Genomic DNA, 13292 nt, shown 5'->3' with positions numbered 1-13292 from the left:
CATTAACGTTTAGTTTCTCAATAGCAAATATCACGTAGATATGAAATATCTTCAAAATCAAAACTAGTCAAATTGATACTAACATATACTATTAGTTAGATAAAACAACAAACGCAAACCAAACTTTTCAAATATGCTCCCTTGATTGCCCGTTCGCCCCCATCTATAGCCCAGAAAATGCATACCATAAAACCCGGAAAGCGGAAACAAGTTGTGAGACAATTTTGATGGGTATCTACATAATCACTTGCTTGCTGAACACTCAGCAGCATTCGGGTATCAATTTGCGTCCGCCACGAGAGCCAAGACAGGACAACCTGCTTGCATTGAAATCAGTAAATACGCGGAGCTGGAAGACAACAACCGGGAGTGAGACGTTCCGGAGTCGGAACAACTCACTTTGTCATAAGTCCGCATGGGACAGTACATATCCGTACCATATTTTGTTTGTTACCGCCAAATATGTTATTGATCTTATCTTGACCGCTTTCCAAAAGATATTGTTGTTTCTCCCAGGCCCATGTCCTATGTCCGTCTTATCCCTCTACCACGTCCTGCAGGGGGCGACTCAGGTAATCGTTCTCCTCTCCTCCATTCGCCCATCGGTATGCTACCACGACTCCCAAACCCGTCGTACCCCCTCCCGCTATTCCTTAGTCTACCAGAGCGGTCATTCCCGTTCTCCCGTTCTCTTCCGCCGAAGGAACCGCTAGGGGTACGACCTAGAGCAGCCCTGGGCTCGCTAGCACCGGCACTGCGTCCGACCCTTGCGCTAGAAACAGGGGCAACGGAACCGTCTGGTAGGGGAGGAAGGATGGCGCACGATATAAAATCACCAACGACAAACCTGGCCTCCTTTAGAGTCCTCTCGCCTTCAGAGTCGAGCGTCTTCTCAGCCTCGGGGTCGTCAGGATCCAATCCTCGTCCCCCGTTACCAACTATCACGCTGCCTAAGTCTTTAACAGTGTACTTGGACGACGTCGGGCCTGAGGTGCTTCGCGTGTCTGGAAAGATGAGGCGGAATGCGAAACGAGTACCGATTGCCGGGTTAGGGAGGAGAGATGGCTTCAAGGCAGCGATGATATAAGTAAGCTCTGTTAAAGTGCAGTCGGGCCAGGTATATATTGACATATGCGGTGGGAGCTGCGACGTATTGAACTCATCGGGTCTGAGATGTGTATAAGCACTCGGGTGGTCCCCCCTTATTGTTGGAGCGTCGCAGGGAACCCCATGATGGTCTACTTACCTGTGAAATGCGCCAGTTCGATAGAAGAGCCGTAGCATAAACGGCGGTGTTGCGTGACGATCCATATTGAGGTATCACTTCCCCAAGTGGCACCTTCTCAGGAACACTCTGTTCAGACTCAAATCATGTTGTTGCGACTACTAAAGTTGATTTATATACGCTTCCTGGGAGCGGAGTAGTAGATGAAAGTCGGGAGAAATAGGTCAGCACGGATGGTTACGTTAGGAATGTTATGAATGGAAGCTCGGAAAATTTAAAACTTGGGGAGCGACGAGGCTACGAATGATATGCTTCGATTTTTTTTTGAAGCAAGCAAGCAAACGCGGGAGCTCGAAAGCTTCGCTGATAAGACTCCAGCTATCCAGGGACTCGGGGGTTAATATGTGCTAATATGATGGTGGGAGATGCTAGAAATGTTAAATACCACCCACCTCCTAAACTTTAGAAGCCCCACCTACCCCGGGCAGTTTAGCGGCTCTTTATGATGTAACTTGGGTAGACCGTAGCTTCAATATATAGGTAGGTATGTACATGTAAGTAGCGTAGCGTGCAGGTGGTCTGCTGCTAGGTTACCTTAGGTACCTGATAAGTCGGTATGATCGGTATCTTCCCACTAAAAACTCGCTGACCTCCTTAGTGGGTTGACTCCTATTGGACACTTTAAACAACAATTCAACCCTGCGACCTTCGTCCCCATACGCCGGCCTGCCATCTCCATCCTCCCAACATACGCATTACATCCGCACGGCTTTCCTTGGGACCACGTAGCTGAGACCTCCACTCACCGTTGAAGCAGTCATCTTCTACCAGCCACCCGGTGGGCTCGCAAATCTTGCCAGAGCGACCACCTGCCAATATGGATTTCGCATCGCTTATGTCCAAAGAGCTCGCCAAGGCGACGGGAACAGCAACAACGCCTGCATCTACCAGCGACTCGTCCTCCTCCAACAACAAGAAGTACATACGCCGCTCCGAAGTCGAAGCCCAACGCGAAGCCGCGTACCGGGCAGAACAAAAAGCCCTCGAGGAAAAGCGCCAGGCAAAAGCCGCCGAGAAACGCAAGCGCGAAGAGGAAGCAGCCGAGGAGGCCAAGGCCCGCGAGGACAAGCGCCGGAAGCTGGAAGAAGAGACGCGGCGCCGGCGAGAAGAGCAAGCAGCCGAAGAAGAGCGCCGCCGACGGAAACGCCTCGGGCTCCCCGAACTCTCCAAAGAAGACGGCGGCAGGAGCAGCCGCGAAGGCAGCACAGGCGCCGAGGGCGACGAGGACATCCCGGAGGAGGCCCTCGTCTCGAAGCTGCGCGAACTGGGCCAGCCCGCCACGCTCTTCGGGGAGACGCATCGCGCGAAACTGAGGCGGTACCGAAGACTCACGACCGTCGTGACGGCCGGGCCCATACCCACAACGCTGCAGCTGCTGGAGGAGAAGGACATGAAGGTAGACAGTTCGATACCACAGGACAAGGCAGGACGGCAGTATCTCTTCCGACAGCTAGCGTCCTACTTCACGATGGTGCTACGGGAGTGGGAGGTGGCGCTTGCGCGGGAAGAGAACCGCGATACGTTCGCCGGGAAAGCGGCTATCAACGCCATGGTATCGAGCCGCGACAACATGGTACCGCTATTCCGCAAGTTCGAGAAGGGCGAGCTAGAGGACGACATCCTAAAGCCTGTCGTGGAAATCGTCCAGGCCGCCCAGGAGCGCCGCTACGTAGACGCTAACGACGGGTATCTGCGCCTGAGTATCGGTAAGGCGGCGTGGCCTATCGGTGTTACCATGGTGGGTATCCACGAGCGAAGCGCGCGGGAGAAATTACATGATGGTGAGCGGGGACATATCATGAGTGACGAGGTGACTAGGAAATATTTACAGAGCATCAAACGATGTCTAACGTTTGCGCAAGTACGCTGGCCCCCGGAAGATATCAGGCAGCTGATGGGATGATATGGTAACAGCACTCAATTAATTAATTCATATCTGGACTACCTCGTCATAGGGTATTCGCGAATCTCATGCTCTTGAACGACGTAATATGCCATGCAGACATAACCCTAGAACCTCCCTGCAAAAGAAAAAAAAGAAACTGCAATGCAACATCCGTGGCGCCTGTATCCTAGCAACTCCTTATTATGCGTTGTGTGCCTATATGCTTGGCTGCCTCGCAGTGGTGATGACGGGTGTTCCTATGGACAACTCGGTTCATCTCCATACATATTTCTCTCTAAACCCCGACTACTTCCCGTCATAATGCTGGAAATCACTGCCTATAATAGACATGATTCATCCCTGTGCGTTAGAAGCATTGCCGTCTTATCCTCAAAACGATACCACCTAAGACATTGCGTCGTTGGAAGCCGGCTGTCTCCTAGCTTCGTCAGTCCAGATGTCGCCTACGCCGGGGATATTACCGCCTCCTGCGCCAGCAGCCTTTCTAGTGCCTTTGACCTCTAGGTCAGCCGCTACGATGTTCATCCGACGAATTCTCTCTAGGACTTCCTTTTCATAGTTATTGGCGGAATCCAGAGCCTTCTTCTGCATAACTGCTCTAGAGTTGGTGGAGACGGCAACAAGAAGCTAAACGAAGATCTTAGTAACGCGCTAGTTAGCTCTAATAGATACATTTCAACTTACCTTGTCAATGGTGTTAATGCGAGCATTTAGAGCACCTGTTCTGATCATATTCTTGAGCTCTCGTTCAATAGACTCTCCGGGTTTGGCAAAGGCTGCATTTAGACTTTCCAAGGTGACACATGAGAATGGCACGAAGTACTGAACAATGCACTTGCTGCGAATCTGCGAGAAAATCGCAGGAACGTGTGCTTGGAGATAGATGTCGAGAAGGTAATCATTTCGGTATAACTCGAGTATTCCCAAGCAAGCCGAGTATCGTCCGTTGACGAACAAACTGACAGCTTTGCGGATATGTGGCTCTAGCTCTAGGTAATTTCTAAAGCTAGAGCTATCCAGAACTCGAGTCTGTAGCTCTAATCGGTCCATCGAAGCGAGTGCAAGAAGCCCGCCATATGTGGCGACGTCATTTAGGCTAGCGACGTCGTTATGTGCCTGACAGCTGATCGGATCACCAACTTCGAGGAAGCTCTTAGCAGCATCGTAATATCGACCTTCCCCGAGTTGGGCGAGACCATAAATCATCTTCTGATAAGGTTGCTCGGTATTCTGCTCGTTGCTTCCTGGGCTCATAGCCAGGACCTTATTCGCATTTGCTAGAACTGCGGCCCAGTCTCGCTTCTGCAGCATAATACTAATGATATGCTTGCCTACGTCTTGGATATGAGATTGTGTACTGGCATCGGGTCGCATCTTGATATAGGTATCCGAGGCCCCGTTAAGATCTCCAATAGACTCGAGGTGTTCGCCAAGATCGCGGTGACCAATCTAAGTATGTCAGTGTTATTCTTAATGATTCCTCTCTTAGGTTGGAAGCGAATTTATACCCTAATGCTCTCTTTCACCAAATTATTTTTATAGCCCTTAAGCTCGGTTTCAAGTCGGTGAGTTTCTGCCTTATTGGCTTTCCCTGTTGCCGTGACCCAGGCATCGTCCCATTTAGCCTCAGGTTCGTCGGGTGCAGCAACACGAATGTATTCATAGGCATCGCGGTATCGTTGGACATCTTTTCCACGCTTGGCTTCGGCTATGGCAGCTTTGAGGGCATCGACGCATAGAGGTACGGAGCATTGGCCAATTAACAATAATCGGTCGAAACGGGTACGGCCTAGTAGAGTAGGTAAGTAGGTAGCTATTACCATAAGAGCTTGCGAAAACTAACCTTTGTAATTAGAAATGTATAGATCAAGGTCCAGCTTCGGAGCATCTAGAATACGTTAGTTTCCCAACAACTTGTAGAAGAATCTGTTCGTTTGCAAGTGGCTTCGTACCTCTGACAATAATACTACCCTGGTTGTCCATGGCGGTAAAGAAGGTAAGGATGTGCTGATCGGCTGCCATCATGCCGGCGCTCAAGAAATTGGGGCCTATGGTCAAGTAGTTGTACCTTAATCCGTTGGCTATGTTGTGAAAAATATGGAATATGGTTGGGCGCCTGAGGAGTAGAATTATTATAGACTGAGAATGTTGAATGCTTTGTTTTGGGATATTCTGGTCCACTGTGTGTGTGAAATGTGTATTAGAAAAAAATAGGTAGCAAGGCTGTGAACATCGAAGCTGCCTCTATGTACGTTGTTTTGGCGGGGTAGCTACACCTAGGTACGTTGGACCTGACAAGCAGAATCGCCTCAAAAAAGAAGCCCCATTCTAATCATGTAACAGGAGTACCTTAGTTATATTATAACCTCAATAACTTTACCATTTCTTTAAACAAGTTTCCCGAATGTTTTTTTTAAATTAAAATTTAATATAATTCTTTTAACATGGTTTTTTTTCATTATTTTCTTTTTTGTTGTTCTCGTCAATAAAGTCAAATTGAAAAAGGGTAGGTATGTTATTTGTTCTGACAAGGCACTTAGGTACAATACCTTATCGCTCTATGCATGTGGTGCACCTAAATCCATTGGACCATTACCTATTCAGGTACACAAGTACGTACCCAGTTAGCTTGGGGACGTAAGGCTTAAGTGGAGTTTCGCAACACTAAGAGCGCGTGCTGTTGATTTTGGTAAGCAGCTACGCAGCGGGCAGCCTTCAGCTTGCCAAAGCCTCATGCATCCACATTCACACAACAATCACACAACAATCACACAACAATCACACAATAAAGCTGCCGAGCCGTTAATGTAAATTACATAGGTACTTTATAAATTATACACTTTTCTCTAACTATGAGAAGTTTCTTACAATTGAAATTAGTATCCTAATTTGATGCTTAAAGAAAAAGAAATAATTAGATTTGCTTATATCAATAATACTGCCTCGGACATAGGACGGCTTCCCGGCAAGTAGATATTTCCATCTCCCGCCAGCCCGCCCGTACCTTGGATCCACACAGGCTAAGCAACGAGGCTAAGGTGGATACAGACCACGAGACGAAAATAACAAACGTTCAATTATCTGAGACCTATTATTTCAACGGCGATTTCAACATGTCTTACCTACCTAGCAAACTTATTGGTCAACTCAAACAGTACTACATACCCCGTAAACACGTCGAACATACCTATATACCTCCTTTTAATGAGTTGTAAGAACGCGTCTCTGGAACCTATTATACTCTGAAACTTGGCCGATATAACTATACTTAGGTGGGCGAAATTCTATGTGGGAAAAGGTATTTTGGGCCAATTGAATGATATGAGTTGATCCAAATATAATTGTACTAGTTATGTATTATACTAATACTGGCTATTGTATCTAGGTCTATCATTTTAAATACATGGAAGAATGGGTATACGCCGGTTTTGGTGCTCGTATCTATTCTCTCCCGTGGTCTAAATGAGAATCATATCGCGAATATTGCCAAGATTGAAGTCCACTTTTGCACAGAGACGCCAGCTCCAATCATGGCGTATTCCGGTCCAAAGAGCTTTTTCGGTGGAGAGGGCCAAGACGACGGTGTGCCGGTTTTCCGAGATCTAAGAGGTATCTATCTCTAATCCATACCAGCGCCTAATCACAATTGGAACGAAGGTAGGTATTGATCTGTCCTTGTCAATAATATGAAACGCAAAAAAAGGATGTCAAACCAGAGCATTCTTGGCTGGAGAACAGAGCAATCTATCTCTGCACTAATAGAGATCTTCTCCGAGTTTTAGCCTGGCCTCATTTACATAATATCAACGATAGATCTTGTCAGTTACGGTTGCATGCTGGCTTATCTCTACTACACCAACACCGCTCCGCGAATATGCATGCAGGAACATGGCTTTGGAGGTTAGAGGCGTGCCAAGACCATTGCTACGGGCTCTCCGCGTATATACGTATAATATGTATATTCTATACATGGTGATCAGACCTGCAATAGCCTGCAATGATGTGATACCTTGTGTTCCTGACCGGTAAACTTGACTATGATGTAGTGGACGTGAGAGAAGCTGCCATTATGAGGATCAATAGCCGCCGTTTGTGTATTCGTATTAGCAATACGCTAAAACCCCTCCGAATACTCGAGCTAAGCGCCGTCATGACAAGCAATTCTAGGGTCATCGTGTTTATCAAAGCATAATGAGTGAAGAGAACAGCTCACTTCGAAGAAAAGGAACGGAACTGGCATTGGCATATAGAACTTGAAGTCATGGTCTGGCAATCTAGCCTTGGAAGTAAAAGTACCTAAGGTATGTACATACTTGGCGATCAAAGCTTGGTAGAAGTCAGCCATAAAACTACTTACAGGTTCTAGACTCGAAGCCAAGATAAACATACGTAATTTGAGAAAACTCGGTTTGGAGAGATCTAGTTGTTGATGAACCAAATAACCCGATCTCATGTGCAAAGCTCGACTTTATTAGCTTCGTTTAAACGGACCTACTGTATCTAGGAGGCCTCACTACCTGTTGACATTGAATTAAGATATGTTGGTGTTACCCATTTGAATTTTGCGTATGCCATTAAACCTAGAGGCCTCCTGTCAGCTCCACGACATGTACGTTGGTGCTCCCTAACTAGAAAGTTACTATCCTCGGTACAAAGCTTCCTTGCGTGCGTCCCTTATTTTAGAAATAGGCCATTTTCGTAACTCGTACGTTCGATCACGTATGCAATATTTAGTCCTATCCGTGATTGCTTATGGTGTTGATAATGCTAAGTGTTACACGTTAATACAGTCATGTAATTAATATAAGCTTTTCTATACTACAGAAAGTAACTGGATTATAGATTAGATGTCTGAGAATTCTTTTGTACGGAGATACTCGGGTTACTAGATTAAGTAAACAATTAAGGAAGAAATCTATTTGAGTAACTTATCTTAATACATTTTTCATGAAGATGTCTCTGCTCAGGGCTTGATACATATACATATCTATATCTCTATGTACATATACTGCTTATACATATGCATCTGGGTATGCATAAGTCACTAGTGTAAATCGGAGTAGTCTGTTCAAATCTGTGTGACACCAGCCTATTACTTCGTCATGACTCGTAAGGAAGTACCATCCGGCTCATTTATCAGCTAGATGTACAATACAGGGATCGCCCAGCTTTTAAAGCAGCTTCGCCCCGCCTTGGAAAAGGCAGTACTTACCCAACTATATGATCCCGGTTTATCTATCTAACTAAGCGCCTTTCTATTTGCATAGTCTCCCCACTCGAGCCACCATGTCTTTTTTTCCTTAAGCGTTCCATCGTCCCCCCTTTGAAATGCCTCTAAGAGACGAGACGAATTGGCTTTGGATTCTCGTTCATCGTATTATTATTTACTCTTCGCAAAGTGCCATAGGGGAAGGTATATCCTAGTTGTCCATCCGATACCTATCTCTTTAATTTTTAAAAGTTACTAGCCCCAAACAGTATCGGCCCTATCAATCAATTCTATCCTTGAATCGGGTTATTCCGACCGACCGCTTTTTCTTTTCATTTCAATCCCGGTTTGATCATTCATTGTGTTTGTTCGTCGTCCATACGTCCATACGTCCATACTCGCTACAGGTCGCTACAGGTCACTACAGGACGTCAGACAACAAGCGCATACCTAACTCCATTACCTTCTCCCGGTAGGTACCTGATCTTCTTGGTACACCCTCTTTTTACCCGTAGCCCTACAATACCTACCTAGGTATGTATATGTATTTCTCAAACTGCCAAGGGGAGAAGAGAAAAAAAAGACAACGTTTACATGCAATTCCTACACTACCTAAAGTATGTACGTAATAGCAAAACTAGGGTAGCCTACTGCATCTTTAATGTGTAGGAGGAAGTTAGGTAGAGGTTTTGTCCTACCTGCCTCTAATCTTAGACGCCCTATGTTATGGATGCTATGGATGCTATGGATTTTATGACCTACGCTACTGCATCAGCGCCTCCGGTCCCATCTCACCCTACTTACTCTACTTTTTCTCTTACTCACTTACTTCGTTCAACGTTCATCGTTCAACTATCTGCCCTAGATGTTCGTACTCAGATAAAAACATGTCTTTACTTATTCTTCTTCTACCTTATTAATTTATCCTTCACGTTTTTTGTTTTTGTCAACGCCGAGGCTATTTATCTAATCCTTCCGCCTATTCACGAAGCTTCAATCGGGCCAACCCCCTCCTGCATTACTGACTTCTTTTCATATACCTAGGTAAAGCAACTTCCACCCTGTATTGTGGCACCTGTTCGATATAATTAGTTTGCCCAAGAGCAAGCATTCAGCTTCGAAAATGCGCTGGAACACATTTCCTATCTCATAAGCATATGAATTAAAGCGAAAGAAGACGGCACCGGGCTATTCTTCACGTATTCTAGGAGGGTGCCATTCCCGGCACCCACAATCAACCGGACATGACACCTCTTTCTCGCTCTTCACGCACCCCTGCTGATCGCATGGGATCTGTTAAGCCCGAAACCGTAGACGGCCAGGTGTCTGACGAAGAGGAATCTTCTTTGCATGCCTTGGAAACGGGCTCTCCGGCAGGGGAGACTCCAGCCTCTGCTCCTCCAGGTAGCCATGCCGAAAGTTCTAGCGAAACTCCGTCTGCTCCTCTTCAGAAGCGCCGGAGGGTGACGCGCGCATGCGAGTATGCAGTTCTAAACTCCATTTTTCAGCTCCAATCCCTCCTTGGTTGCCTTCTAAAACACGTCTCTTTTGTGAGCGTGTCTAGTGTCACCCGGAGCTTCCCAGTTAGATATCTTCACCTCGACGCTTAAGTAACATCTGAAGATCACAATACTAACTTGGTTTTCTTCCAGTGAATGTCGTAGGAAAAAGATAAAGTGCGATGGCAAGCAGCCATGCACCCATTGTCAGGTGTATAGCTATGGTAACCTTTACCCGCATTCCTTAGCTATTCCTTGCCGGCTGATGTTTTATTGTTAGACTGTACATACGATAAGCCTTCCAACAGGCGCAGGAATCCGGCTCCGCAGTATATAGAGGCTCTAGAAAATAAGCTATCGAGGGCAGAGAACTTGCTACGCAGATTCATGCCAGATGTTGATCTCAACGATCCAAGTCTGGATCCTTCAGTCCAGCAGGAGTTTCGCATCCGGGAGCAAGCCAGAACACGGTCCTTGACAACCAAGGGAAAGCAGCCAGGCTCTTCGTCTTCTGTAGACGCCCAGTTACATTCTATGATCGAAACCGCTGGCCAACTCGACCTCGACGATAGGGGCAACTATGATTTCCACGGAACCTCGTCTGGCTCGGTTTTCTTCAAGAGGATGAAGGAGCATTTTCGTGGTCTTCTAGGCAGAGATTATCAGGTGCCGTTTCTTCCTCGCCCGCCTCGACCTGTTGGCGTCCTCACTCTAGACCCCCCAAGACCCCTATCAAGTTCACGATCGCCACCAAATCGTATTACACCTCCTTACGATTTACCCCCAAAGGAGAGGGCCCTTGCGCTATGTTCTGAGTCGCTTAATAATGCGACATGTCTTCTGCGTATCGTTCATGTCCCTTCTTTTTACAAGATGTTGGATGACCTATACGAAAAACCAATAGGCGCAGCTGGGTCAGAGAACAAAAGGAGTCTAGCGCTAGCATACTCTGTCATGGCCCTTGGCTGCATGTATAATATACCCGAAAATGAGAATTCGGAGACGCCACCATACAAAGTCGCGATGGACGAAGCGTAATATTATGCCCCCCCTTTTTTGGCTTTTCTCACCTCGACTAACTTACGCATTTTTAGGATCAAATATTATAGTAGTGCAAGAGCTATTTTGCAAGATATAACGGAGTGTCGAGACCTCCCCTCGCTTCAAGCTCTACTATTTATGATACTGTTCATCCAGTCGATATCGAATTTAAGTACCTGTTATGGGTTTGTGGGGATTGCCTTACGATCTGCGTTGAGAATGGGTTTGCATCGACACCTACCTCACATTACACTAAATCCGATAGAGGCTGAAACGAGACGAAGAGTTTTCTATATATGTAGGCAGATGGATACGTATGTGTCTGCATTACTAGGGTTCCCGCTGCTTCTAAATGACGAGGACATTGACCAACCTTTACCAACCCCTGTGGACGACGAGTACATCACGAAAGACAAGATACTCATCCCGCCTCCAGGGACTCCGTCTTTCCTCGAGGCCTTTAATGCTCACGTACGACTGATGGATATTTTGGGTAAGGTTGTTAAAAACGTTTACCCGTTGAAAGGTATGGAGCAGAGCGAGGCTGAAGGTGTTGGAGAGCCTTACGCGTCTTATATGATCAGCTACGGAAAAATAAAAGAAATTGAAAAAGAGCTTCAACAATGGAATGAGGACTTGCCGGGTGCTTGGCGACCGAACTCTATTGGTGCTGTTGAAGTCGTTCGGTAAGTTTTTCCTGGAGTAGATGCTGGACTCGAGCGCTTACTAAGTGGTCTTCTAGGGTGCGCAACTTACTGAGGTTTACTTACGCTCATATCCAGATGGTACTATATAGGCCATTTCTACATTACGTTTCTCCACGCATCACGGCGGGTAAGGATGTAAATGAGCGTGCCTATGCTTGCGGAGCTGCTGGTGTTAGTGTCGCGCGAAACATCGTACATATCGGGTTAGAGATGCGAAAACAGGTTTCTCTCGTGGGACCATATTGGTTCACTCTTTTCACCGAATTTTTCGCTATCATAACGCTAGTCTTCTTCGTGCTAGAGAATCAAGACAAACCAGGGTCTATGGAGATTTTTGCAGATGCTATAGCCGGGAAAGAGATTATTGAAGAGCTTTCAAGAAAGAGCTTAGTTGCGGACCGTATATCCCAATCCCTAGCTGTAAGTTGTGACTCTACGACAAACCTAGCGAGATGCAAGATGTAGCTAATCCTAGCAAGATACTCTTCGACCAATTACCAGAGAGCCTTAAGCAGGCAAGCACTACGACATCCCTGAAACGTCCCGCATCAGGAGAACATGATGATATGGCGATGCCGTTTCCAGCACACTCAAACGATTCAATACAGCGTCTCCCCGAGAGACCCAATCAGCCTCGGGGGAAATCGTCGAAAAAGGCTGGAAAGACTCCGGTTGGGCTCGTCCCGCAAGTCATCCCTGTTGACAATTCTTCTCTACCACAGCCAGAATTTGGCGGCTCATTTGCCTCCAGTTTTCAATTCTCGCCGTTAGATTTACCGATACCGTCCCCGGATTCCGCAACGGCCGCGGCCCTACATGAGCCTAGCCCTCTAGATTTGCAACATCCAGCATTCAGTGCGGGCAATTCGGTCCACCAATTAGATGCGGTAATGTTTCCCTCGGACGACCCCTTAGAATATCCCAACCAACCCCAACTTGATTTCGGCGCTCATCAGTCAGGCGTTTCGGACGGTAGTCCAGGAGGCCTGTCACACCACGGCCCTGCTCCGTATTATATACCTAATTTCTACGATAGCATCGAAGGACAACTTATGGGACCGCTGCCGCCATGCTTAATGCAGTCGCAAGCTCAACCAGGCTTCAACTTCCCAGCGCAGATGTATTCGGAGCCAATGCTGTTACAGATGAACACTTTAGAACACCGGCATTCACCTCACTCGCAACTTGAATCAGACCAATTGCACTTGGTGCGGCGACGGGGTCAACAACCGGGGGAGATGGAAGAGTTACTAGCTAATACGTCGTGGCAGCCATTTCCTTAGCATGGAATGGACTAGGTTTGTGAGTAGAAAAAGGATACCCCTCTGCATAATTGCGACATCCACGGATGTTTTCTTAGATGATGGAAGGGATTGGAGTTTGGCATAGGTAAATCAAAATATTGATGATTGACGCCGAATATGGACAGTCACATATTGCAGCTGATGAATTTTCGTTCTATGGACGTCATCTAAGATATCTAAGATCCAAAGTGAGTCTTATTCTCTCAACAAAGGCGATGAGCAGGATCTTTTAGAGACACGGCGGGAGAACACCTCGTTGTGGATTATGCTCAATGATGTATATAAAATGTGCAAATCAGGCACATAACTTGGCATTTGTGCTATCTACGGGCCACCTTGTA

General features: G+C 46.7%; 4 protein-coding genes across 4 annotated transcripts; 2 read left to right on the top strand and 2 right to left on the bottom strand.

Moving 5' to 3' along the window:
- Positions 1-50: 50 nt before the first annotated feature.
- F4813DRAFT_353543 (Sin3 associated polypeptide p18-domain-containing protein) lies at positions 51-1640 on the bottom strand. The gene is made up of 2 exons (XM_049242663.1): positions 1247-1640; positions 51-1168 (listed from the first exon to the last, which is right to left on the bottom strand). Exons 1-2 carry the CDS (start codon positions 1309-1311, stop codon positions 526-528), a joined length of 708 nt encoding a protein of 235 aa, XP_049101594.1. The 5' UTR covers positions 1312-1640; the 3' UTR covers positions 51-525.
- A 33-nt stretch (positions 1641-1673) lies between these two features.
- On the top strand, positions 1674-3382 carry F4813DRAFT_338701 (uncharacterized protein). Its single transcript, XM_049241224.1, has one exon. It carries the CDS (start codon positions 2103-2105, stop codon positions 3186-3188), a length of 1086 nt encoding a protein of 361 aa, XP_049101593.1. The 5' UTR covers positions 1674-2102; the 3' UTR covers positions 3189-3382.
- F4813DRAFT_353539 (26S proteasome subunit RPN7-domain-containing protein) lies at positions 3185-5466 on the bottom strand. Its single transcript, XM_049242662.1, has 5 exons — positions 5144-5466; positions 5035-5079; positions 4700-4980; positions 3876-4640; positions 3185-3818 (listed from the first exon to the last, which is right to left on the bottom strand). Exons 1-5 carry the CDS (start codon positions 5214-5216, stop codon positions 3576-3578), a joined length of 1407 nt encoding a protein of 468 aa, XP_049101592.1. The 5' UTR covers positions 5217-5466; the 3' UTR covers positions 3185-3575.
- Positions 5467-9544: 4078 nt separating this feature from the next.
- On the top strand, positions 9545-13203 carry F4813DRAFT_338294 (fungal-specific transcription factor domain-containing protein). The gene is made up of 6 exons (XM_049241223.1): positions 9545-9880; positions 10053-10123; positions 10180-10933; positions 10994-11626; positions 11683-12067; positions 12127-13203. The coding sequence occupies exons 1-6, from the start codon at positions 9645-9647 to the stop codon at positions 12928-12930; spliced, it is 2883 nt and encodes a 960-aa protein (XP_049101591.1). The 5' UTR covers positions 9545-9644; the 3' UTR covers positions 12931-13203.
- Positions 13204-13292: the final 89 nt, after the last annotated feature.

This window comes from Daldinia decipiens, assembly GCF_022478715.1.
Source record: "Daldinia decipiens strain CBS 113046 unplaced genomic scaffold F4813scaffold_9, whole genome shotgun sequence".
NCBI classification, from domain to species: domain Eukaryota; kingdom Fungi; phylum Ascomycota; class Sordariomycetes; order Xylariales; family Hypoxylaceae; genus Daldinia; species Daldinia decipiens.
This window is presented reverse-complemented; position numbering and strand designations above follow the sequence as displayed.

Bases quoted from the DNA above. Each gene is read 5' to 3' on its own strand.
- F4813DRAFT_353539 (XM_049242662.1), bottom strand. From the start codon at position 5,216: ATGATGGCAGCCGATCAGCACATCCTTACCTTCTTTACCGCCATGGAC. The intron at 4,641-4,699 runs GTATAAATTCGC...TGACATACTTAG, and splicing joins TGGTGAAAGAGAGCATTAGG to ATTGGTCACCGCGATCTTGG. The intron at 3,819-3,875 runs GTAAGTTGAAAT...ATCTTCGTTTAG, and splicing joins GCATTAACACCATTGACAAG to CTTCTTGTTGCCGTCTCCAC.
- F4813DRAFT_338701 (XM_049241224.1), top strand. From the start codon at position 2,103: ATGGATTTCGCATCGCTTATGTCCAAAGAGCTCGCCAAGGCGACGGGA.
- F4813DRAFT_353543 (XM_049242663.1), bottom strand. From the start codon at position 1,311: ATGGATCGTCACGCAACACCGCCGTTTATGCTACGGCTCTTCTATCGA. The intron at 1,169-1,246 runs GTAAGTAGACCA...TACACATCTCAG, and splicing joins CGAACTGGCGCATTTCACAG to ACCCGATGAGTTCAATACGT.
- F4813DRAFT_338294 (XM_049241223.1), top strand. From the start codon at position 9,645: ATGACACCTCTTTCTCGCTCTTCACGCACCCCTGCTGATCGCATGGGA. The intron at 9,881-10,052 runs GTATGCAGTTCT...GTTTTCTTCCAG, and splicing joins AGGGTGACGCGCGCATGCGA to TGAATGTCGTAGGAAAAAGA. The intron at 11,627-11,682 runs GTAAGTTTTTCC...GTGGTCTTCTAG, and splicing joins GGTGCTGTTGAAGTCGTTCG to GGTGCGCAACTTACTGAGGT.